This window comes from Salmo salar, chromosome ssa16 (assembly GCF_905237065.1).
Source record: "Salmo salar chromosome ssa16, Ssal_v3.1, whole genome shotgun sequence".
NCBI classification, from domain to species: domain Eukaryota; kingdom Metazoa; phylum Chordata; class Actinopteri; order Salmoniformes; family Salmonidae; genus Salmo; species Salmo salar.
Genome location: NC_059457.1, coordinates 10,326,482 through 10,354,326, shown reverse-complemented (window position 1 = coordinate 10,354,326; position 27,845 = coordinate 10,326,482). Strand labels below are relative to the sequence as shown.

General features: G+C 44.5%; 1 protein-coding gene across 1 annotated transcript in view; it reads left to right on the top strand.

Annotated features, from left to right (window-relative positions):
* Positions 1 to 12,929: 12,929 nt before the first annotated feature.
* The window catches only part of LOC106573253 (uncharacterized), a 31,811-nt gene continuing 16,895 nt past the window's right edge, over positions 12,930 to 27,845 (top strand). The window contains exons 1-2 of the mRNA XM_045696906.1: positions 12,930 to 13,950; positions 22,095 to 22,385. Of these exons, the coding sequence (XP_045552862.1) occupies positions 13,045 to 13,950; positions 22,095 to 22,385 (1,197 nt within the window). The 5' untranslated portion in view covers positions 12,930 to 13,044. The remainder of the gene's footprint in view (positions 13,951 to 22,094; positions 22,386 to 27,845) is intronic.

Genomic DNA, 27,845 nt, shown 5'->3' with positions numbered 1-27,845 from the left:
CACTACCATTGTTAATGATCTTGTCAATGCTTTAGACACTACAATGAAATGTGCTGCTTTTTTTGTGGACCTGTCAAAAGCTTTTGATACTGGTGATCACGCTATTGTATTGAATAAGTTGTCCTCGATAGGCCTGAGGTCTGACGCCTGTTCATGGTTTCATGATTATCTTAGTGACAGAACTCAGGCCATCGTGATTGGACCTGTTCTCTTCACTATTTATATAAACACCATTGGTCAATCTGTTAAAATGTGTAAACTTCATCAATATGTGGATGATACTACTATGTACAGTGCATTCGGAAAGTATTCAGACCCTTTGAGTTTTTCCACATTTTGTTAAGTTACAGCGTTATTATAAAATTGATCTAATCTACACACAATACCCCATAATGAAAAAGCGAAAACAGGTTTTTGCACATTTATAAAACCCCCCAGAAACAAATACCTTAATTACATAAGTATTCAGACCTTATGTTATGAGACTCAAAATTGAGCTCAGGTGCATCCTGTGTCCATTGATCATCTTTGAGATGTTTCTACAACTTGACTGTAGTCCACTTGTGGTAAATTCAATTGATTTGACATTATTTGGAAAGGCACACACCTGTCTATATAAGGTACCACAGTTGACAATGCATGTCAGAGCAAAAACCAAGCCATGAGGTTTAAGGAATTTTCTGTAGAGCTCTGAGACAGGATTGTGTTGAGGCACAGATCTGGGGAAGGGTACCTAAAAATGTGTGCAGCATTGAAGGTCCCCAAGAACACAGTGGCCTCCCTCATTCTTAAATGGAAGAAGTTTGGAACCACCAAGACTCTTCCTAGAGCTGGCCGCCCGGCCAAACTGAGCAATCGGGGGAGAAGGGCCTTGGTCAGGGAGGTGACCAAGAACCCGATGGTCACACTGACAGAGCTCCAATTCTTCTGTGGAGATGGGAGAACCTTCCAGAAGAACAACCATCTCTGCAGCACACCACCAATCAGGCCTTTATGATAGTGTGGCCAGACGGAAGCCATGACAGCCCACTTGGAGTTTGCCAAAAGGCACCTAAAGGACTTTCAGACCATGAGAAACAAGATTCTCTGGTCTGATGAAACCAAAATTAAACTCTTTGGCCAGAATGTGAAATGTCACATCTGGAGGAAACTTGGCACCATCTCTACGGTGAAGCATGGTGGTGGCAGCATCATGCTGTGGGGATGTTTTTCAGTGGCAGGGACTGGGAGACTAGTAAGGATTGAGGGAAAGATGAACAGAGCAAAGTACAGAGAGATTCTTGATGAAAACCTGCTCCAGAGTGCTCAGGACCTCAGGACTGGGGTGAAGGTTCACCTTCAACAGGACAACGATCCTAAGCTCACAGCCAGGACAATGCAGGAGTGGCTTCGGGACAAGTGTCTGAATGTCCTTGAGTGGTCCAGCCAGTGCCTGGACTTGAACTCGATCGAACATCTCTGGAGATATCTGAAAACAGCTTTGCAGGGACGCTCCCAATCCAACTTGACAGAGCTTGAGAGGATCTGCAGAGAAGAATGGGAGATACTCCCCAAATACAGGTGTGCCAAGCTTGTAGTGTCCTACCCAAGAAGAGACTCAAGGCTGTAATTGCTGCCAAAGGTGCTTCAAGGCTCTGAATACTTATGGAAATGTAATATTTCAGTTTTAGATTTTTAATTACATTTTTTTATTTTATTCTAAAAACCTGTTTTTGTTTTGTCATTATGGGGTATTGTATGTAGATTAATGAGGGATTTTTGTTGTTGTTGATTAATCCATTTTAGAATGAGTCTGTAATACAACACAATGTGAAAAAAGTCAAGGGGTCTGAATATTTTCCTGAATGCACTGTATATACTCTACCGGGTCAACAGTTTTAGATCACCTACTCATTCAAGGGTTTTTCTTTCTTTTTTTTTTTACTATTTTCTACATTGTAGAATAATAGTGAAGACATCAAAACTATGAAGTAACACATGGAATCATGTAATTAGTAACAAATAACATTGTTAAACAAATCTAAATATATGTAAGATTCTTCAAATAGCCACCCTTTGCATTGATGACAGCTTTGCACACTCTTGGCATTCTCTCAACCAGCTTCATCATGTAGTCACATGGAATACATTTCAATTAACAGGTGTGCCTTGTTAATTTGTGGAATTCATTTCCTTCTTAATGTGTTTGAGCCAATCAGTTGTCTTGTGACAAGGAATGGGTGGTATACAGAAGATAGCCCTATTTGGTAAAAGATGAAGTCCATATTACGGCAAGAACAGCTCAAATAAGCAAAGAGAAACGACAGTCCGTCATTATTTTAAGGGGTAGAAGCTTGGGAGTAGAAGCTGTTTAGAAGCCTCTTGGACCTAGACTTGGCGCTCCGGTACCGCTTGCCGTGCGGTAGCAGAGAGAACAGTCTATGACTAGGGTGGCTGGAGTCTCTGACAATGTTTAGGGCCTTCCTCTGACACCGCCTGGTATAGAGATCCTGGATGGCAGGAAGCTTGGCCCCAGTGATGTACTGGGCCGTTCGCACTACCCTCTGTAGTGCCTTGTGGTCAGATGCAGAGCCGTTGCCATAACAGGTAGTGATGCAACCAGTCAGCATGCTCTCGATGGTGCATGTTACGCACGCCTCTAGAAAGAGGGAACGCAACACCCTGCTACAACTTAACTCTCCGTGTTGTGAAAGAGGTATGGAAGTGTAGGCGTGAGCAAGGATGACACAAAGGCAGAGAATACCGTTAACAGGGAATTTATTCCTTCACGCGGTAAGGTTGGGGAAAAGGGGCTGGACGGAACCAAAGCAAAGAAACTAAATATCAAAACCCCCTCTCCTACCTTACCTGCCTACCCACTACTTACCTAACTAGCACCACCTGGTGCACTAACCAAAATACAGGGGATGGTCCGCCCAGGTCTTTCCTAGTGTGCATAGACAGCAAACTACTACGGGTATATGTATGCCCGCGGGCCTCTTGCCTAAACACTCCCTAGGTGCCTTCCCCTTCCCCCCTGGGAACAAATGAAACAGAATTACACAAATGTAAGTCAATCAAAACACTGCATCCTATTGACACACACAACCAATCAGCTCCCTCAGCAACAACGGACACAATACATACCAAAATTCTTGGAAACAACCAACATTCTATAACCCTCAGCCATTAGCCTTGTCTCTCAGCAATCATCTCTGTCTCCCCTCTCCCTGAGCAACAGCACACTGGCTTATATTGGGGTTGTTAATTGAGACAGCTGCGTCCTGACGAGGGGCGGGGTCAGCTCTCCAATCAGCAATGGGGCCGACCAATCAGCTGCTTGGAGAACTTCAGGAAGCCATTACCTGAAACACACTAACAAATATACAAACTACAACACAGAAACTGGGGAACGTAACACGCACACCACAAAAAATGCAAACATACAGTTTGCAATAACAAAAATCAACGCTTCCCCAGTTACTAAACCCGTGATAGAGCGTCGGCAACCACATTTGCCGAGCCCTTCACATAGGCTATCTGTACATTATATCCTTGTACAATCAGAGCCCACCGCATAAGGCGGCGGTTCTGATTGTACATTTGCTTTAAGAACACCAAAGGATTATGGTCCGTGAAGACCATTACAGGCAAGGCACTGGAACCCACATATACCTCAAAGAACTGTAATGCTAGCAATAAAGCCAGCGTTTCCTGTTCAATTGTGGAGTACCTTGACTGACACGAGTTGAACTTACGGGAGAAGAAACTGACGGGTCGATCCACTCCATCTTCATCTTCCTGCAAGAGAACCGCACCCACCCCCACTATACTAGCGTCTACCTCCAACTTAAAAGGTTTGTCAAAGTTGGGGGCGGCAAGCACTGGGGCACTACAAAGTAGCGCTTTAGCGGACTCAAAAGCATAGTTACAGTCCTGGGACCACTTAAATGGTACCTTCGGACTAAGCAGAGATGAAAGGGGAGCTACTACCGTCGAGAAATTCTTACAGAAAGTACGATAGTAACCTACCATCCCCAGGAATCTGCGCAACTGGCGGCGAGTCGTGGGAGCAGGAAAAGCAACAATTGCTTCCACTTTGCCAGTTACTGGGCGCACTTGACCTCTTCCCACTTGTTTCCCTAAGTAAGTCACTGTAGCCTTCCCAAACTCACACTTGGCCAAATTGAGGGTTAAAGAAGCATTCGCCAACCGCTGAAACACACTTTTCAAGGTGGCGAAATGATCAGACCAAGTAGACGAATGTATTACCACATCGTCAAGATAAGCAGTACAATTTGGTACATCGGCAAAAACAATGTTAACTAACCGCTGAAAAGTAGCAGGTGCATTACACATTCCAAAGGGCATCACAGAATATTGTACGAAGTTATCTGGCGTAACGAAAGCCGAGATGTCAGAAGCTCGAGAGGTCAAAGGCACCTGCCAATAACCTTTTAGCAAATCTAATTTACTAACGTAAGCAGCAGAGCCAATTCTATCAATGCAGTCATCTAAGCGAGGTAGAGGAAAAGAATCAGTCTTTGTAACGGCATTTACTCGACGATAATCCGTACATAAGCGAGACGTACCGTCAGGCTTAGGAACAAGAATACACGGGGAACTCCAGGAGCTGTTACTGGGTTTTGCCATGTCATTCTGTAATAAATAAGCTACCTCACTTTTCATTACCTCCCTTTTCTTTGCATTAACCCGGTACGGATGCTGACTTATAGGAACAGCGTCCCCCACATCCACGTCATGTTCCAAGATGGACGTGCGACTTGGAACATCCTGAAACACAGTGAGAAAACTGTTTATCAATAAGATAAGATCCTTAGTTTGGTCTTTATCCAAATGTTCCATTTGAGACGGTAACTTTTTCAGCATCTCTGAATTACATAAGCGTTCACACTGCTGTAACGTATGGCGTAACTCCAACCCATCCTCCTTATCCTCCTCTAGATACCAGCCAGGCTTCAGCACCACCGCAGCCACACTGGAAACGGCGGGCTGGACAGGCTTTCTTGAGGAGCTGTTGGGAGAATCACGCATATAATATGCTTTCAGCATGTTAACATGACACATTCGGGAAGAACGCCTCCGATCTGGGGTCTTTATCACATAATTGGTGTCACTTAGTTTCTTTTCCACAAGATATGGTCCAGAAAAACGTGCTGACAGAGATGAGCCAGGGATTGGCAACAAAACTAAAACTTGATCACCTGGTGCAAAAGAACGGCCAACAGCCTTTTTGTCATAATGCAACTTCATGCGTTTTTGAGTAGAGGAGAGAGACTTTTGGGCTAATGCACCTGCAGCGTGCAGTCTCTCCCGCATCTTACTGACATAATCCAACACATTTTTAGGGGCGCTACTGGGTGTAGGAGATAAGATATGCTCCTTCAAAACCTTTAGCGGACCCCGTGGGGTGTGTCCAAACACAAGGTCAGCAGGGCTGAACCCTAAGGACTCTTGTATTGTTTCCCTAATAGCAAATAAGACAAAGGGCACCCCCTCATCCCAATCAGTACTGGTATCCATGCAATACTTGCGTAGCATTGCCTTCAGCGTCTGATGCCAGCGTTCGAGAGCCCCTTGACTCTCTGGATGATACGGACTGGAGACCTGATGGGAAATACACAGCGTCTTTAACACACTAGAGAACAGCTTTGACATAAAGTTGGATCCCTGGTCAGTTTGGATTACTTTAGGGAGTCCAAACGTAGAGAAGAACTTGACTAATGCCTTCACCACAGTCTTAGCCGTTATTGTCCGTAGAGGAATAGCCTCTGGGTATCGAGTAGCACTGCACATTATTGTTAGTAAGAACTGGTTACCTGACCTGGTTTTCGGCAATGGACCTACACAATCAATTATCACTTTTTCAAACGGTTCCCCCACCACAGGAATCGGGCAGAGCGGCGCACGTGGAACTGTTTGATTCGCTTTCCCAGTGAGTTGACATACGTGGCATGTCTTACAGAATTGGACAACGTCAGACTTCAAACCTGGCCAAAAAAAATGTCGAAGGACTCGGTTATAAGTCTTCGTGATCCCTAAGTGTCCGGACCACGCCTGGTCATGGGCGAGTGACAGCACCTGCTGTCGGAATGGTGTAGGAACAACCACTTGACACACTTCACTCCAGTCACTAACGGTGTCATGAGCTGCCCATTTACGCATCAAAACTCCTGCTTCCATAAAGTAGGCAGTCTCTTTAGTTTTAGCTTCCTCAATGGAAGTTACCGAAGCAAAACACTTGCGAAGACTGATGTCTCCCTTTTGACATTCAATCACCTTCTCGGGGTGACAGTCAAAAGAATGTCATGTAATTGGGGCGCGATTTCACTTCCCCGGGCTGTTTGTCAGAGGTGATCAGCTTCTTAGAGGTAGTACACAACCCATCCTCTTGATCAACTTCTTTAAACAAAACAGTTTTTGACAAATCTATCACGTCACCCATTTGTCTTGCCTGAGCACGAGTGACAGCACAAGCGGGGAACACATGGGGATAACTCTGTGCCAACTCATTGGAGAGAGAGTGGTCACTTTTATCCAACACTTCCAATATGGGTACTACCTTTCCTCCAGCAATATCGTTACCCATTATAAAGGTCACACCTTTTACTGGCAACTTAGGACGTACCCCTACTCTGAATATTCCACTGATTAACTCAGAGTGTACATTCACAAAGTGCAACGGCACTGGGACAAAACCCATTTCAATACCCTGAACTAACACACTGGAACCACAGTATGTATTGTCGGATAAGGGCAACACATCAACCAATATAAATGACTGCGCCGCCCCTGTATCTCTAAGGATTTTAACAGGACGCTGAGATGCTTCGTCATTCGCTATGGACACAAACCCCTCAAAAATGAACGGTTCGTAACTGCGGTCGGGTACTGAGACTTTCAAACTACATTTACTCTGAGGCACCTGTTTTGTTTCAGACCTCACAACAGTACGAATTAGCCCAACACCTGTTGGCGGCTTGGCACGAAAAGGCATCCCTTGTTTTGCGTTTTAGTAGGAAGCAATCATTAATCACATGTCCCACTTTATGACAATAGAAACAGGGACGCTCATTTTTCTGGCGTGCTTGATATACTGTGGGCCGACTGGGACTAAAAGTAGGCAACTCAGTAGCTCTACTCTCAGTATGAGCCAAAAACACACTCTTGTGCGTCAACACAAACTCATCTGCCAACACAGACGCTTCTGACAGGGAGGATACTTTCTGTTCATTTAGGTATACTACAATGCGTTCGGGTAAGCAATTTTTAAACTCTTCCAACAAAATTAACTCCCGGAGAGAGTTGAAATCAGTTACCTTACTAGCAGCATGCCATTTATCAAACAGATTTCCCTTGTCTCTAGCAAATTCCACATAAGTCTTACTAGGAGACTTTCTATGAGACCTAAATCTCTGTCGGTATGCCTCAGGCACAAGCTCATAAGCACGAAGAACGGTAGCTTTGACCACTTCATAGTTCAAACTATCTTCCAAAGGTAGCGCTGATAAAACCTCTTGGGCTTTTCCAGTTAATTTACACTGAAGTAATAAGCACCATACTTCTTCAGGCCATTTCAAGGCTACGGCTATACGTTCAAACACACAAAAATAGGAGTCAACCTCTGATTCTCTAAACAAAGGTACTAAGGCAATCTGCCTACTAATGTCAAACGTGTTGGAAGCTCCAGCTGGTGAGGACGACTCACTAACAGGCACAGTAGGAACAAAGGCTAGCCTCGCTGTCTCTGCCTCCAATTCCATTTGGCGCATTTTGAAATCCATCTGCCGCTGTTCTCTTTCTTTTTCAGCCTCTATTTTACAGATTTCTAACTGCCGCTGTTCTCTTTCTTTTTCAGCCTCTATTTTACAGATTTCTAACTGCCGCTGTTCTCTTTCTTTTTCAGCCTCTATTTTACAGATTTCTAACTGGAGATTTTCTCGCCTAATTTGGGCTCTCTCTTCCGCTTCCAGTTGAAACTGTATAGAACGGACATCCCTTCTGGCATCACCAGTTGACAGTGGGGAGAGCGGATCAAAACGGGGCAATGTGGCTGGAGCTTTAGCCTCGCCTTCGGTCTCAGAAACCGACGGGCTTACAGGAGCAGCAACATCCCCTACAGGGGTAGTAGGTTCAGGCAGCGGTAACACAAGCACCTGCTCTTCTAACAATACATTTAACACTAGTTTCTTAACCTCCGCCTTAACTAAATTGTGCGAAATAGACAATGAATAATGGTCAGCCAAGGTCATTAAATCACTTTTACGACACTTATTTAACACCTCCCACGACGGGTTATCCAAAAAGGATTGTACATCAAAAGTAGCCATTGTACACTACTACACCAAACACAAGAGCCAACAAATAGCTAATGCTATCACGCTCAACACTGAACTAACCACAAACTAAACTAGTCACCCTTTTCTCACAAACCACCATCACACCTCAATCACAAATCACAGAGAGCTCAGTGCAGCAGGGTTCAGTGGGTTTAATGGAATCCCGGATGAGCCCCCATTATGTTACGCACGCCTCTAGAAAGAGGGAACGCAACACCCTGCTACAACTTAACTCTCCGTGTTGTGAAAGAGGTATGGAAGTGTAGGCGTGAGCAAGGATGACACAAAGGCAGAGAATACCGTTAACAGGGAATTTATTCCTTCACGCGGTAAGGTTGGGGAAAAGGGGCTGGACGGAACCAAAGCAAAGAAACTAAATATCAAAACCCCCTCTCCTACCTTACCTGCCTACCCACTACTTACCTAACTAGCACCACCTGGTGCACTAACCAAAATACAGGGGATGGTCCGCCCAGGTCTTTCCTAGTGTGCATAGACAGCAAACTACTACGGGTATATGTATGCCCGCGGGCCTCTTGCCTAAACACTCCCTAGGTGCCTTCCCCTTCCCCCCTGGGAACAAATGAAACAGAATTACACAAATGTAAGTCAATCAAAACACTGCATCCTATTGACACACACAACCAATCAGCTCCCTCAGCAACAACGGACACAATACATACCAAAATTCTTGGAAACAACCAACATTCTATAACCCTCAGCCATTAGCCTTGTCTCTCAGCAATCATCTCTGTCTCCCCTCTCCCTGAGCAACAGCACACTGGCTTATATTGGGGTTGTTAATTGAGACAGCTGCGTCCTGACGAGGGGGCGGGGTCAGCTCTCCAATCAGCAATGGGGCCGACCAATCAGCTGCTTGGAGAACTTCAGGAAGCCATTACCTGAAACACACTAACAAATATACAAACTACAACACAGAAACTGGGGAACGTAACAGTGCAGCTGTAGAACCTTTTGAGGAGGACCCATGCCAAATCTTTTCAGTCTCCTGAGGGGGAATAGGTTTTATCGTGCCCTCTTCACGACTGTCTTGGTGTGCTTGGACCATGTTAGTTTGTTGGTGATGTGGACACCAAGGAACTTGAAGCGCTCAACCTGCTCCACTGCAGCCCCGTCGATGAGAATGGGGGCGTGCTCAGTCCTCTGTTTCCTGTAGTTCACAATCACCTCCTTTGTCTTGATCACATTGAGGGAGAGGTTGTTGTCCTGGCACCACACGGCCAGGTCTCTGACCTCCTCCCTATAGGCTGTCTCGTCATTGTCGGCAAACTTAATGATGATGTTGGAGTCGTGCCTGGCCGTGCAGTCATGAGTGAACAGGGAGTACAGGAGGGGACTGAGCACGCACCCCTGAGGGGCCCCTGTGTTGAGGATCAGCGTGGTGGATGTGTTGTTACCTACCCTTCCCACCTGGGGGCGGCCCGTCAGGAAGTCCAGGATCCAGTTACTTAGTCATTTAGGCAGGTTACCTTAGTGTTCTTGGGTACAGGCACTATGGTGGTCTTCTTAAAACATGTTGGTATTACAGACTCGGACAGGGAGAGTTTGTAAATGTCAGTGAAGACACTTGCCATTTGGTCAGCGCATGCTCGTAGTACACATCCTGGTAATCTGTCTGGCCCTGCGTCCTTGTGAATGATGATCTGTTTAAAGGTCTTACTCACATCAGCTGCAGAGAGCGTGATCACACAGTCTTCCGGAACAGCTGATGCTCTCATGCATGTTTCAGTATTATTTGCCTCGAAGCGAGCATAGAAGTAGTTTAGCTCATCTGGTAGGCTCGTGTCACTAGGCAGCCCATGGCTGCGCTTCCCTTTGTAGTCTATAAAGGTTTGCAAGCCCTGCCACATCCGACAAGCGTCAGAGCCAGTGTTGTATGATTCTTAGTCCTGTATTTACGCTTTGCCTGTTTGATAGTTCGTCGGAGGGCATAGCGTGATTTCTTATAAGCTTCCGGGTTAGAGTCCCGCTCCTTGAAAGGCAGCTCTAGCTTTTAGCTCAGTGCGGATGTTACCTGTAATCCATGGTTTCTGGTTGGGGTGTGTACGTACGGTCGCTGTGGGGACGACGTCATCGATGCACATATTGATGTGATGTACTCCTCAATGCCATCTGAGGAATCCCGGAACATATTCCAGTCTGTGCTAGCAAAACAGTCCTGTAGCTTAGCATCTGCTTCATCTGACCACTTTTTTATTGATCTTGTCACTGGTGCTTCCTGTTAAATTTTAGCTTGTAAACAGGAATCAGGAGGATAGAATTATGGTCAGATTTGCCAAATGGAGGGCGAAGGAGAGCTTTGTATGCATCTCTGTGTGTGGAGTAAAGGTCGTCCAGAGTTCTTTTCTCTGGTTGCACGTTTAACGTGCTGAAAGAAATTTGGTAAAACGGATTTAAGTTTGCCTGCATTAAAGTCCCGGCTACTAGGAGTGCCGCCTTGGGTGAGCGTTTTCTTGTTTGCTTATGGCGGAATACAGCTCATTCAATGCTGTCTTAGTGCCAGCCTCTGACTGTGATGGTATGTAAACAGCTACGAAAAATACAGATGAAAAATCTCTAGGTAGATAGTGTGGTCTACAGCTTATCATGAGATACTCTACCTCAGGTGAGCAATAGCCTGAGACCTCCTTAGTTATCGTGCACCAGCTGTTATTTACAAAAATACGTAGTCCGTCGCCCCTTGTCTTACCAGACGCCACTGTTCTATCCTGCCGGTACAGCGTATAACCAGCCAGCTGTATGTTGATAGTGTCATCATTCAGTCATGACTCCGTAAAGCATAAGATATTACAGTTTTGAATATCCTGTTGGTAGTGTGAGCGGACCAAGTAATTTGGTGTCACAAAAGCGGAAAGGTGGAATAAACGAGTCAGGAGTAGGTTTTCTTGATTGAACACAGTTCTCTATTGAGAGATTTGTGACAATACAAACACTCCAACACAATCAATGAGAATCTCCCAAGGAACAACATACATCTTCTTCTTTAGATGACACAGGAACACAAGACGATTATCTTTAAACCATAACAACAATCACAGCTTTGTCACCGTCTTAATGGATCTTCTTGGATAGCTCCCCTCTCTTGGTAGCCATTCTACAGAGATAGTTTAGCAATTGAAAAGACATTTTCCGTCTCGTCCTTCCACTCTACCCGGTTTGACGAGGTTTGTGAGGGGGTTGGCAATGGTTGCATATCCAGGGATGAAATGGCGATAATATCCCATTATCCCTAAGAAGGCCCGAACGTCCCGCTTGGTCCGGGGTCGAGGCCAGTCCCGAATTGCCCTGGTCTTCTCTACCTGTGGGCGTATTTTCCCATTCCCCATGGTGTACCCCAGGTATTCCGCTTCGGAAAAACCCTGGCAGCATTTTTTTTGGATTGGTTATTAACCCTGTGGCTTCCAGGCTCACGAGCACCGCCCGTAGTCGCAGGAGGTGACTATCCCAGTCCTCGCTGTGGATGACCACATCGTCTATGTACGCCGCTGCGTACTCTTGATGGGGCCGTAGAATGGCATCCATGAGGCGTTGGAAAGTTGCAGCGGCACCATGCAGTCCGAAGGGCATCAACACATACTGAAACAGCCCCTCCGGTGTGGCAAAGGCAGTCTTTGGGCAATCCTCCGGAGCCACCGGCACTTGCCAATATCCCTTCGTCAAATCCAGGGTGGTGATGAACATACATTTTTCAAACGTGAAGCATATTTTCCTGCAATCTAGGGCCATAATCATTATGCTTAATTCGATCCAAAAATTGTATTTTCTTCATATCAAATCACATTTTGTACTGTCTCCACCTTCTAGATGGTAGTGGGGTGAACAGGCCCTGGCTCCGTTGTACCTCTTAAGCTGTCTGTATTTTATTTAACTAGGCAAGTCAGTTAAGAACAATTTCTTATTTACAGTGACGCCCTAGGAACAGTGGGTTAACTGCCTTGTTCAGGGACAGAACAACAGATTTTTACCTTGTCAGCTTCGATCTAGCAACCTTTCGGTTATTGGCCCTAGGCTCTAACCACTAGGCTACCTGTTGCCCCAGGTGTAGGTAGCCCTAGGTAGCCCAGTCAGGAGGATACATCTCTGTAAATCCTCCTGACTGGTGGTTATATTTTTTAAGAAACGAAATATTCTTATATGCATCTCTGCTAAAATCTGTATAAAAGATTGAAAGTAATTTGAGACTTATTCAGTAAATGTAGTAATTGTTTGCTTTTCTAAAGTCTACCAATCTTGCCAGCAGGCATGCCAGCTAAGATAGTTAGACAAGCTAGCTACTCTAACTTGATTTAAAGACTGAAATAGCTACATACCAAGAAGCAATGAGGCTGGGAGATAGGTTCCCAATCTGGGCTAGCTAAAGCCAATTTCATAAAATTACTAGGTGGCTAGTAATATTACAGAGAAACAACAACAAAATTGTAACCACAATATTATTATTATTATTATTGTATTTTTTTTTAAACAGGACAAATCTGAGGAGGCATGTGCCCCCTATGGACATGACGCCTTTGTTAGTATAGACTAGATATCCCATTAACCACAGTATTTAAGAAAGAAGGCTTTTAGCCTAGAATTCAAATGCGTGTGTGTTTGTGTCAGTGCGCCCAGCTGCACACGTTTGTATATGTGTATGTTTTAACTATTGCATCATGTTGTTCTCCACTGGCAGGTGACTCTGTGCCCTATGACAGAGTGTTCTTCTGTGTTACCTCAGTTCCAGGAGTCCCAGCAGGACATGGACGGGGAGTCAAGGCGTTCAGAACATCACCAACAGCCCATGACACCGAGACAGTTCCAAGACTGGCGGAATAGTCTAGGCAAGAGTTCAGCACCAGACCAGGATAGACTGAACCTGCAAGGTCTTGACCAGGGTCCAGCACAAGACAAGGAAACACTGCCAGGTCTTGACCAGGGTCCAGCACAAAATGAGGAAACACTGCCGGGTCCAGACCAGGGTCTAGCACAAGACAAGGAGAGACCGCAAGGTCTAGAACAGGGTTTAGTGCAAGATGAGGAAACACTGCATGTTTTTAACCATGGACCAGCACAAGACCAGGCGAGTCGGAAATTCTTCCATCAAGTCCAGGATCAGGATCGTTCACTAGGCTCCAATAAATGCACAACGGAAGAACAGGATCCTTCCATAAAGGTCTCAGTCCAGGATGAGGATCCACCAGGGAACCAGGACTATCAATGTAATTTAGACCTGGAGCAATGCACAGCTCATAGCGCAGACCAGGGTGAAAACAGGCTGAGTGGTGTGAACCAGGATCCAGTATATCTTGGTCCCGCACAAGACCCCAGCAGCCCTCATGACATCCCCATTCTGGTATCAGCTGGGAACCAGAACCAAACACAGGACTCAAACCATGATCTAGCTGGTGGAATGGATCTACCACACTGCACAGATCCAACCCCAAAACAGGACCAAGAGAAACTGCTTGGATCAGACCAGGAGCAGGCCCTAGTGGACCCAGATAGACGACTTAACCCAAACCAGGACCACACCACAGATGAGGCTTGTGGGGAAGATGCGGGAGGGGAACAAGGCGGCTGTATCCCAGCGGTGGTGATCACTCAGACAGAAGGGGTGAGTAAAGATACAATACCTGATGGAAAATAATAATATTCACTCATTGATATTCATGGTTTTCAACTGTACTGTTCCACACCACTCTAGACTAGAGCTCTGCCACACGGCTCACACTGCCAAATGTCTTCTCTTCCTGAACCCCTTTGTTTTCCCAACTCGCAGGTAGGCCTTTCTTCTCCGTATTTGTTCTTTGTTCTTTGTTTAAACGATGTCTCTGATCATGTTCAAAGCCCAGCTTTTCTGACAGCTTTTTCTCTCTCACCGATCCTCTCTTTATCCGGTTTCATCAAACCATTTTTTAATTTCTTCCACTCAAATCTGTTTCTCTATGTTCATATTGTACATGTTTTTATAGGTTTAGGGTGGTAATAAGGCATTTATGTCCTGGTTCCACATATCCCAATGTTGATTAGAGATGGTCTGAACTTCCTTAATAATATAGATTTTTTTTTCCTACTGCAGCTGATTTTCTTATTCAAGCAAATGCATTCTTAAATCACAAAGCCCTCCTTAGTGAATAGGTTGTGTGTGTTTAGGTAAGGGGCATCTCTCTATCGTTCATTTTCTATCCGACCCTCCGTTTTCCATCTTGATTTAGTTTGCACTATTGTCTTTATACTAGTCTCACCTGCACTTCTGGCGAAAACTCCACTTTCAAAAATAAAACAATATTAAAGTAGGCCTACAAATGAGTCCAGGTACGTTTCTTAAGTAGCTATTCAGCACAGTGGAACAGAATGTTTAAACCAAGCCACACATACTGTAGTTATAGACTGTAAGATGCTTTATTCAGAGGCGGAAGGATTCCGAGGGGGTAAACATGTGAGAATTTAACTCTCTTACAGCCAGCGCTCCTACGACAGAATCCATTTCCCGCTCTCATGTTCAGTGATCCAAACCGCCTCCAAATAAGTTTCCCTCACAGCCTCTCCCTCACACACGGCAGGCGGAGCCGAGGAGCACTTAAACCAAATTGACTATACCGATCTGAATTATGAAGATACCGATATCATGCATAAAGTTATTTACTCCTCTGAAGAATTGGAATAAGTAATTCCCTCAGATGGCGGTACGGGGGGAACTAATATGAATGCAAATAGGGTTAGCCTCCTGCATTAGTGTCTGATAAACAATTTACAGGCCTCAGTGTTCACTGGGGAATACACACTCTCCTGGCCACACACACACACACACACTCCCCCCTCCCCCTCCCCGCACAGGAGGAAATGGGGAAGATGCCAATCTGGAGAGAGAGGGTCTGTTCCAGCATCCCCTTTCTTTAGACATCCTTATCTCTATTAACCCCTTGAGCTTCTGGAATTATTAGAACTAGATCAGACCACCCTGTTACATTTTAGCATGATTAACTATATAGCATGAAATATAATTTTAGCATACACTAGCAGCTAGTGACTAGCTATACAAAAGTATGTGGACACCCCTTCAAATTAGTCGATTCGGCTATTTCAGCCACACCCGTTGCTGACAGGTCTTTAAAATCAAGCACACAGCCATGCATTCTCCATAGACAATCTCTATTAGTTTTAGTGAAGGGAAATCTTAACGCTACAACATACAATTCCATTCTAGACGATTCTGTGCTTCCAACTTTGTAGCAACTGTTTGGGAAGGCCCTTTCCTGTTTCAGCATGACAATGTGTGCTCAAAGCGAGGTCCATAAAGAAATGGTTTGTCAAAATCAGTGTGGAAGAACTTGACTGGCCTGCCCAGAGCCCTGACCTCAACTCCATCGAATCCTTTGGGATGAAATGGAACGCCGACTGTGAGCCAGGCCTAATCGCCCAACATCGGTGCCCGACCACTCTAATGCTCTTATGGCTGAATGGAAGTAAGTCCCCACATCAATGTTCCAACATCTAATGGAAAGCCTTCCCACTAGAGTGAAGGCTGTTATAGCAGCAAAGGAGGAACCAACTCCATATTAATGCCTGTGATTTTGGAATGAGATGTTCAACGAGCAGGTGTCCACATACTTTTGGTCATGTAGTGTATCTACAGTTGTCATTTCTTTTGGATGTCCTTTTTACCGTAGGTATTCTGCCATTTCCCATGGTATTTGGCCATTTTGTCTATAGGGATTTTTGTTATTGTTGTCCTCCTCCTGCTTTCAATGTTAAAGAATGACTTCCTTTAAAAAGAAACGAAAACGAATCCCTTTGAAAATGGCCTCTGTGGCAGTGTCAACATTTAGTGTAAATAGGATCATTTTGATCATGTAGTCAGTTTTGTCTAAAATAGAGTTTGAAACATCCGTGCGTCACAGTGGGTAAATTAAGGTTGGGTTTTGATTTGACGTTGTCCATTTGCCCACTAGCAGGCAGTAGCATAGACTGTGAAACAGACCTGCCCAGCAGCTCCGACTTTGTTTACATAAGACAACACGTCGCACATTTTTTTTACTTCAGAAATACTACACCGAACACCGTTAGTTAGATGTAAAATTGCGCAACTAAAACATCCTCAGCAAAAACATCAAAATTAACATCAAAGTTATCTTAGATTCTTTCTGGGAATTTTGAGGAAGTGAAATCGGTTTCCACGTCTACAGTGTCTCGTGGGGGACAAACATAATTAATGAAACGCAGAATCGGTCAGGAAACACACCTCCAAGACTGAATTCTCGTATTAAATACACACTTGCCAATCGACGTGTTCGGTGGCTCTTTAAAAATAATCATCCGCATTTTCAGCTCATCGACTTCCTTAAGGTTTGGTTAAAGTGAAAAATTGTGTTTGGAATGCCATAACGGTAGACACATGCTTGATGGAGTGTGTGATTTGTTTTTACGGCAGCCATTGAAAAAAGTCTCCATTTAACTTTTTAAGACTCATGAAGGAGATAAACAGAGCAACCACATCTGAGCAATTGAGTAAATAAATAGTGTAAGGCCCGGGGTAAAGAATGATTATCCCTGGACACTATGACTTCAGATATGACTCAACGTTTAATTACTCAACTTCTGGGGAACAAATAAAATATAAGGAGAAATCATATGAGCAGAGAGCTAGCAACAGCTATGGCACCAAACCCTAATCTGAAGAGATCTCCCAGTACCCCTGATCTTTATACCCAGAGCAATAGCATCTGATATCACAATAAATGTAATTCAATTATGGTCCCACAATAGTACTAAAAGTGGGAGCCACACAAAAAAGTGTCAACATACATTTCAACAACAGAGGGAATTAGCAATAGCCCTGCAATTGACATTTAGTTGTTGGAGTTTTCTTCCCTTTTTTGTGCTGCTGGCTGTCGCGGCATAGCAAATCACTGCTCTCCTTCTATTGTCTTTGATTGGGCGACATCGTGTATGTCGTCTCCTTCCCCTCCTTTTGCCTCTTCATCTCCATACTGCCCTTCACATCTATGGTTTCTTACTGCCTTCACACTTCATTTGCGTGTCCTTGTTAATGGTCTATGTGGTGCTATTTGTGTAATAGAGAAACATTGATGTATATTGTTTGTCAGATACTGTACCAATTAGAGTCCCTCCCTCCCCCCCCCGTGCCATATATGTAGAAATGTCTCCCATCTTGTTTTCTGTTGGCGTTTGTCTTCCCAATTCAAACCCACTTGATCATTTACATGCTCTCAGTTGTGAATTAAAAAGAATTGATGTACATGACTACAACTCATATCTTCACCACGGATTTCAACAGAAAAGCTCACCAACGTTACTCTTTAACAGTAGGAGGATAACATTGTGTTTGTGTGCCTGGTCATTGCCTGCCATGAAAACTAAATGAGCAAATGGTGAGTACAATAACTCTCTCGCTCTTTCACCAAATGTGAATTTTATATCACTGTATCACTGTATTGCACTAGCTACAGTATAACCCTATACATCCCTGGTTGACACTCAGAAGGGCCAAGCTTTTAAACCCGACTTTGGTGTATGCTCCCTACCAGCCGCCTGTCAAATACTTGTTTTTCCTGACTTTTAATCTCACTATTAGATCCGAATTACAATGCAGACAGGCGCCAGTCTTTCAAATGGTGTCTCTTTTCAAATGGTGTCATAATTATGCAACGCAGAAACACTCGAGCACATAGACATACTGTAATTAACTGAAATCAAACTGATTGGAGCGATATCCTCTACAATACCAATTTTAGTGCATTTTACACTGTGATTGAACAATGAATCTGTGTAAAGTGTCAATGTGTGTGTGTATGCTACAGACTCGTCTGGATAATTAGCTCTCGAGGGATGACAGTCGGAACAGTTAAAGGACAATCATAGCACTATGGGATGTTAAACTGCTGCCTGCTGCCTTTGTCTTTTACTGCGACCTAATTGTTTTCTACAGGCCAGGCAGGTGCTTCATTTTGTACCTTCATAGGAACGAGTGACTTTCACACAAGCAGACGGACTGATATTTTGTTGAGTTGTAAACACTCTCTCATATGATAATTCAGTGGCACACGAAAGCACATTTGAAAGACAGGTCTCTTATTGGAATTGATGGGGTTAGATCGTATCGTGTAGAGTGCCGACAGTGGGTTTCTCTCTCTGCATTTTTTGTTTTTGGTAAATTAGTTTTGCATTCATTCAGGACAAACACAATTGTGTTTTGCAAGAGATGATTAATTCAGATTTGCATAGCCGAGCATCTGGAATTTAAGTTAATTTTACAATGACTTCAAGATATCTGAGCAGGATTAGAATAGAAGATATTGGCCTACATATTATGTCTGCAAAACAGCCCTTGAAGTTCACAAAATAACCATAGCTCTCCATAGCAGTGGAGGCTCCTCATAGGAGGAAGGTGAGGACGATCCTCCTCAGTGAATTTAATGAAAATAAGAAGAGTGAAACATTAAAAAAGTTACCCTTTTAGGATAAAACTATACTAAATGGATTCACGTCACAATGGAGGTCTACAGTAGTCTCAGTAGCCTCACTCTGTAGGGTAGCACCATGGTGTAGCCAGAGGACAGCTAGCTTCTGTCCTCCTGGGTACATGGACAATACAAAACCCAGAAGGCTCATGGTTCTCACCCCCTTCCATAGACTTACACAGTAATTATGACAACTTCCGGAAGACGTCCTCCAAGCTCTTGCTGCATGAACTGTGACTTGTTGTCCACCCAATCAAAGGATCAGAGAATGAATCTAGTACCGAAAGCATAAGCTACAGCTAGCTAGGACTACAGTGCATAAAATGTGGCGAGTAGTTCACTCAAAGACAGAGAAAGACAATAGTTTAACAGTTTTGAACAAATTAATTTCCTCCAAAATTAAGGAGAAGCAAGAGTGAGAGAGAGATTTTGTTATATTTTGTAATATTTTTGTTAAAATTTCACATTCACTTACTTAGCTAGCAAATGCAGCTCGCTAGTTTAGCCTACTCAAACACCTGGCTCAAACAGAGAGGGATGCTATTTTAGCTAGCTGGCTATGGCTATCCAACACTGGAACTCTTCCAAGTCAAGGTACGTTTTTGGTTTGATTCATTTATTGCCACCGGGCCCGCCGGTGAAACTGCTAAACTGCTTTCTGACTGTATACTGTACTGCATTATTGTAGCGGGTTTACTAACATGTTAGTTCTAGTAGCTGTGTTGACTATGATATGACAGCGATGTAGGCTGTGTGTAGCGGTTAGCAGTCATGATATGAAGGTTTGGCTTGGAATGTTTTTTTTTGCCTGGTCACAGACCGCTGATGTGTTGTGCACTGAAGTCCAAAAGTGAAGGAAAAAGGTGAGAGGAGGAGAGCGTGTCGATAGTTGCGAGAAGAAATCATATAGTTCATTCGGAAAGTATTCAGTACCCCTTAACTTTTTCCACATTTTGTTACGTTACAACCTTATTCTGAAATGGATTAAATCGTTTTTTCCACTCATCAATTTACACACAATACCCCATAATGACAGCAAAAACAGGTTTAGAGTTTTTTGCTAATTTATCAACAACAAAAAACAACAGAAATATCATATTTACATAAGTATTCAGACCTTTTACTCAGTACTTTGTTGAAGCACCTTTGGCAGCGATTACAGCCTCAAGTCTTCTTGGGTATGACACTACAAGCTTGGCACACCTGTATTTGGGGAGTTTCTCCCATTCTTCTCTGCAGATCCTCTCAAGCTCTGTCAGGTTGGATGGGGAGCGTCGCTGCACAGCTATTTTCAAGTCTCTCCAGAGATGTTCGATCGGGTTCAAGACCGGGCTCTGGCCACTCAAGGACATTCAGAGACTTGTTCCGAAGCAACTCCTGCATTGTCTTGGCTGTGTGCTTAGGGTCATTGTCCTGTTGGAAGGTGAACCTTCGCCCCAGTCTGAGGTCCTGAGCACTCTGGACCAGGTTTTCATCAAGGATCTCTCTGTACTTTGCTCCGTTCATCTTTCCCTCGATCCTGACTAGTCTCCCAGTCCCTGCTGCTGAAAAACATCCCCGCAGCATGATGCTGCCACCACAATGCTTTACCGTAGGGATGGTGCCAGGTTTCCTCCAGGCTTGACAGTTGGCATTCAGGCCAAACAGTTGGAGTCTTGGAGTCCAATCTCGGAGTCCTTTAGGTGCCTTTTGGCAAACTCCAAGCGGGCTGTCATGTGCCTTTTACTGAGGAGTGGCTTCCGATGGCCACTCTACCATAAAGGCCTGATTGGTGGAGTGCTGCAGAGATGGTTGTCCTTCTGGAAGATTCCCCCATCTCCACAGAGGCTCTGGAGCTGTGTCAGAGTGACCATCAGGTTCTTGGTCACCTCCCTGACTAAGGCCCTTCTCCCCCGATTGCTCAGTTTGCCCTGGGTGGTCAGCTTTTGGAAGAGTCCAAGCTTCGTCTATTTAAGAATGATGGAGGCCACTGTGTTCTTGGGGACCTTCAATGCTGCAGACATGTTTTGGTACCCTTCCCCAGATCTGTGCCTCGACACAATCCTGTCTCAGAGCTCCACGGAGAATTCCTTCAACCTCATGGCTTGGTTTTTGCTCTGACATGCATTGTCAACTGTGGGACCTTATATAGACAGGTGTGTGCCTTTACAAATTATGTCCAATCAAGTTGATCAATGGAAACGGGATGCACCTGAGCTCAATTTCGAGTCTCAATTTCGGGTCTGAATACTTAAGTGAATAATGTAATTCTGTTTTTTATTTTTAATACATTTGCAGAAATTTCTAAAAACCTGTTTTCACTTTGCATTATGGGGTGTTGTGTGTAGATTTGATGAGGAAAACAATTAATTTAATACATTTCAGAATAAGGCTGTAACGTAACAAAATGTGGCAAAAGTCAAGGGGTTTGAAAACTTTCTGAATGCACTGTATACACAATGAGCAAAGTGATCATGCTGTTTTTATGTGGCTGCTATGAAAGTGAATGGTGTTTGCGTATGATCGGGGTGTATTCATTCCACCGATTTCTTAAACGGAAGCAAACAGAACGAAACAGGGATAAACATAACTGAATTTGTACAATAGAAACTCAAATTTGCACCTGTTGGACTAATGATTATACCCTAGATCAGCTAGATGCAGGGAAGAGTGTGCAAGGCGGTATTGAATGTGTCACTGTCTGTCACCTTGATTACTCAAAATTCTCTTGACATGTGCCCCTACGTTGTAAACGTTCATTCTAGGTTGTAGTAACCTCATCATGGGTATATGGAAAATGTTAGTATCATGTAGTAGTCTAAACCTATCGATGTTGCATTGAGCTGGGTGAATGGAATATGACTGACTGTCATCCAATAAGCTGTAATAGAAAAACACACTTGGATGCAATATTCAAAACTTTTTGTTTCTAAGTACTGTCCCATCTTTGGAGCAGTGGTTGTCAGTGCCGTTTAAGATGAGATGACGGAGGATGATTCTTTACATTTTTTTGAGCATGGCCTTTATTTGTCACATGCACCAAATACAACAGTTGTAGACCTTACTGTGAAGTAAGTATTTCACTGTAAGGTCTACACCGGTTGTATTCGTCGCAGTCTCTGCTCAGACATTTTTTTTTTTATCATCCTCCGTCATCTTAAATGGCACTGACTGCCACTACTGCCACTACTACAGGACGGTACTTAAAAACAAAATGTTTGGAATATTGCATCCAAGTGTGTGTGTGTGCATGTGTGTTTCCCCATTGACTAATGTATTTTCTCCTGTGTGTCATCAGAGCCGGGGGCCAGTGGTGAATCAAGGTGGAGAGACAGCGCCAGAGGTTACTGAGAGCAGAGTGGAGGCTGGACCCCTGTGGCCACAGACACCAGCAGAGAGGCCAGAGATACCAACAGGACCAGAGAGACCACAAGAACTAGCAATCGCAGCTATGATTCCAGTGACCACTTTAGACCTCAGCCCCAGCCCTCTCAGTGCAGACCTCAGTCCCAGCCTCATCGAAGGGGGAGACCTACTGGCCTGCTGTGATCTGCTGTCCCTGAAGAGTGACACTGTGTCCCTGGCCAGGGTAAGTGACTTCTCCCGAACACACACATTACAGGGAGGGTGAGTGACTTCTCCCGAACACACACATTACAGGGAGGGTGAGTAGCTTCTCACATACATGTATACACATTACAGGGCTGTCATCCGATCAGTGCTCATCTATAGCCTGGGAAGACAACTCATCTCTGCAAGAGTAGCCAAAGTTTATTTTTGTCTTTCAATAAGTGTTGTTGGTATAGTCTGGCTAGGACCTTTCTAGTTAAATGCTGCCTCTTTCTAGCTAGTAGCCTAATCATTGCTTTTTGAACTGCTGAATGCTCAGTACTTGTGACTTTGAAGTGTTGGACCATTGACTTCAACTGGTTTCAAGGGAATTTGTGAGAGCTTTCTGATAATTGGTGGGTATGTCTGTTGGAGGGGGTATTTTTCTTCACCTCTGCTAGGCAATCAGCAATTAGTGTAAGTACTTCAATCTCCCTTAGTTTTTCACCGCGTTGTCGCCCAAAATGAAGACAGTCGCCGAAACAAGATATTTCAGATGATCAGATTTTGCTATTGTATAATTTTGTCAAGTATGTGTGATTTCCTGTTCACTCCTCTGCCTTTAGGTTTTACAGAAACTCCCCACTCCGTGGCTGCAACCCTTCTAATCTAGTGTACCCTGCCCGCACAACCCATGTGCAATTCCTAGTCTCTGGTAGTGTTTGGAACTGCCAATCGGTGGTCAACAAGGCTGAGACATAGATTACCCATGAGAACACTGCTATTACTCATTTCTCCGAAACTGAGATTTTCAATTTTACTATTTTGTTTATTTTTTTCTCCTTCCCACTCTCCTCCAACCCTACCTACTCAGCCCCTACCCAGATGGTCATGCGCCATCACAATTACTCATTTAACTCCCACTCTCCCCTTTCCTCCCGGCTGGCTCGACCATTCCTCCTGCACTGCGTGCTCACAGAACAGGCTGTGGGCAGCTGAGTGAAAATGGAGGAAAAACTAAACTTCATCCTTCCACTCCCTCCTCTCTACATGCTCTTCTTCTCCAACCCTGGGAAACTATTTTCCACCTTCTCCTCCCTCCTTAATCCTCCACCTTCTCCCCATCCCTCCTCCCTCTCTGTGATCGACTTTGTCAACTACTTTGAAAAAAAGGTTGACAACATCCGCTCGTCATTCACTCAGCCTACTGAGTCCACTGGGCCCACTCACACAGAACCACCTTACTCCTTGACCTCTTTCGCCCCTCTCTCTCCAGGTTAAATCCTGCAACTAGTGATGTTCAGCCTCCCGACAACCTGCCCACTCAACCCCATCCCCTTCTCCACACTCCATCTCTGGAGACCTTCTCCTATTCCTCACTTCCCTCATCAACTCATCCCTCACCAATGGCTACGTCTCCTCTGATGTCATGATGGCCAGAGTCGCTCCCCTCCTCAAGAAACCAACACTCGACCCCTCTGATTAAAAAAAACTACAGACCAGTATCTCTTCTTTCTTTTCTTTCCAAAAAACCTGAGCGGGCTATCTCTGACCAGCTCTCTCGTTATCTCACCCAGAACAATCTTCACTTTAACCGGTCAGGCTTCAAGATGAGTCACTCAACTGAGACTGCTCTCCTCTGTGTCACGGAGGCTCTCTGCTCTGCCAAAGCTGACTCTCCTCTTTTCTCATCCTCCTAAATCTATCTGTTGCCTTCAACACCATGAACCATCAAATCCTCCTCTCCACCCTCTCAGGGCTGGGCATCTCAGGTTCTGCACACTCCTGGATTGCATCCTACCTGACAGGTCGCTCCTACCAGCTGGCATGGAGTGGATCTGTGTCTGCACATCGTGCTCTCACTACTGGTGTCCCCCAGGGCTCGGTTCTAAGCACCTCTCCTCTTTTCTCTATACACCAAGTCACTCGGCTCCGTCATATCCTCACATGGTCTCTCCAATTATTGCTATGCAGATGATACTCAATTACTTTTCTCATTCCCACTTCAGACACTCAGGTGGCGACATGCATCTCTGTGTGCCTGGCAGATATCTCAGCTTGGATGTCGGCCCACTACGTCAGGCTCAACCTCGACAAGACGGAGCTGCTCTTCCTCCTGGGGAAAGCCTGCCCACTCCAATACCTCTTTATCACGGTTGACAACTCCACTGTTTCCCCCTCCCAAAGTGCAAAGATCCTTGGCATGACCCTGGACAACACCCTGTCGTTCTCTGCAAACATCAGAACAGTGAATCGCTCCTGCAGGTTCATGCTCTGCAGCATCCGTAGAGTACAACATTTTCTCACAGAAGAAGCGGCGTGGGTCCAAGTCTAGGTACTCGTTTATTTTATTTTTTTAAACGTGCACTTTTCCTACTTGCACTGACTTTGCTGATAACTTCTTCTTTATTGAGGAAAACATTGACTTACTATGACTGTGATATGTGGTTGTCTCACCTAGCTATCTTAAAATGAATGCACTAACTAACTGTAGGTCACTCTGGGTAAGAGAGTCTGCTAAATGACTAACATGTAAAAATGTAAACGTTTCCCCTGGTTTAGTTCCATAAGAGGGCAACACACATCCTGAATGTTAAGCTCATCAATAAATCAATAAAATGTATTTTATAAAGCACTTTTTACATCAAATTGCTTAGACAGATACCCAGCCTAAAACCCCAAGGAACAAACAATGCAGATGTAGAAGCACAGTGGCTAGGAAAAACTCCCTAGGAAGAAACCTAGAGAGGAACCAGTCTCCGAGGGGTGGCCGGGTCGAGATTATAAGAGTACACGGTCATTTACGCCAGATCATTTTTCAAGCTGTTCAAACGTTTATATGTGACCAGCAGGGTCAAATAATAGTCACTGTGGTTATAGCGGGTGCAACAGGTCAGCACCTCAGGAGTAAATGTCAGTTGGCTTGTCATAGCTGAGTATTCAGAGGTTGAAACAGAAGGTGAGAGAGCGAAATAGAGAGAGAGAACATTAGATAGACAGCCAGGAGTCGTCAGGCCAGGTAGTCCTGAGGCATGGTCCTAGGGCTCAGGTCCTCCAGGAGGTTAGGTAAAGAGAGAGAGAAGGAGAGAGGATAATTAGACGGAGCATACCTAAGATCACACAGGACACTGGATAAGACAGGAGAATTACACCAGATAGGACAGACTGCCCTCTAGCCCTAACTATTGCAGTATAGTTACTGGGGACTGAGACGGGGGGGTCGGGGGACACTGTGGCCCTGTCCAAATTTACCCCCAGACAGGGCCAACCAGGTAGGATATAACTTCACCCACTTTGCCAAAGCACAACTTACTACCCAGAGACAATGCAGGGTATAGCCCATGAAGATCTCCCCCACTGCACAAGCCCGATGGGGCACAAAACCGGACAGGAAGATCACGTCAGTGACTCAACCCATTTAAGTCAAGTATAGCAAAAAAAGCCTGTCATGACATGATGCACCCTCTTAGGGACGACATGGGAGAGCGAGAGCAGGCCAGTAACTCAGGCCCGTAATAGGGTCAGAGGCAGACAATCACAGTGGAGAGAGGGGAGCCGGCTAGGCAGATACAGCAAGGGTGGTTGGTTACTCCAGTGCCTTGTCGTTCACCTTCACACCCCTGGGCCAGACTACACTCAATTATAGGATCTACTGAAGAGATGAGTCTTCAGTAAAGACTTAAAGGTTGTGACCGTGTCTTCGTCTCTGACATGGAAAGGAAGACCATTCAATAAAAATGTTGCTCTATTGGAGAAAGCCCTGCCTCCATCTGTTTGCTTTGAAATTTGAGGAACAATAAGGAGGCATGCGTCTTGTGACCATATCGTACGTGTAAAGTATGTACGGCAGGACCTAATCGGAGAGATAAGTAGTAGAAATGCTTTGTAGGTTAACAGTAAAACCTTGAAATCAGCCCTAGCCTTAACAGGCTAGCACAGGAGTAATATGATCAAATATTTTGGTTCTAGTCAAAGTTCTAGCAGACGTTTTTGGCACTAGCTGAAGTTTATTTACTGCCTTATCTGGGTAGCACGCGGTAGAGCATTACAGTAGTATAATCTTGAAGTGACAAAAGCGTGGATGAGCTTTTCTGCATCGTTTTTGGACAAAAAGTTTCTGATTCTTCAAATGCTACGAAGATGGAAAAAAAAGCTGCTCTTGAAATATTTTTGATATGTTCGTCAAAAGAGAGATCAGGATACAGAGTGTTAGGTTCTTATTTTTCAGAGTAAATAACCCACGGACACTAGAGAAGCTTCAACCAAGTTTAATTCTTCCCAAAGGTTATGTACAGCTGTAATCAGACAGCAAAACATTTCTCTCCATTGGTTATATACATCCTACTTAAGACACTCCCTCTCTCCAATCCTTAGTTTATGCCCAAGAGAAAGAAGGTAACCAGATACTAACCCTGATTACTCCCTTCAGGGGAACTGACCTCACCCCTCACCTCCTGCCCTCAACCCCTCCTTCGCCTAATCCGCAGATATCCATCTGTCTTCCCTATATCAACACGGTGCTCTGCTCCCGTCCCTCAACACATTCCACAGCTCTCTGTCTTTCTGCAGAGAACCCCTAACTTTCTCCTTTGATTCTATGCTTCTTTCTCTATCATTTATTTAACATCTCAATGTTCAAAATGTTGAACCCAACAAGAGTAAGACAATCCATGAAGATTCATTGTCAGATCCAACAGCAGATGTCGTTGTTTCAAGAAAACTAGAACTAGCATCTCTGTTTTGTCCGAGTTTAAAAGTAAAATATTTGCCGCCATGCCAGGCAGTTTTCGGGCTTCACCACGTTTATTTGCAATTTGCAGTGTGTCGTCTGCAATAGCATTGAAAGTTTGACATTGTGTTTCTGAATTACATCACAAAGAGGTAGCATGCAGTGCATTCGGAAAAGTATTCAGACCCCTTCACTTTTACGACGTTTTGTTACGTTGCAGCCTTATTCTAAAATGGATTAATTACCCCATAACGACAAAGTGAAAACAGGATTTTAGACATTTTAGCAAATGTATTTAAAAAATAAAACACACAAATACATAAGTATTCAGACCCTATGCTATGAGACTCGAATTTGAGCTCAGGTCCAGCCTGTTTCCATTGATCATCCTTGAGATGTTTCTACAACTTCATTGGAGTCCACCTGTGGTAAATTCGATTGATCGGACATGATTTGGAAAGGCACACACCTGACTATATAAGGTCCCACAGTTGACATTGCATGTCAGAGCAAAAACCAAGCCATGAGGTCGAAGGAATTGTCCGTAGAACTCCAAGACAGGATTGTGTTGAGGCACAGATCTGGGGAAGGGTACCAAAACATGTGTGCAGCATTGAAGGTCCCCAAGAACACAGTGGCCTCCAGCATTCTTAAATGAAAGAAGTTTGGAAGCACCAAGACTCTTCCTAGAGCTGGCCACCCGACCAAACTGAGCAATCGGGGGAGAAGGGCCTTGGTCAGGGAGGTGACCGAGAACTCAATGGTCACTCT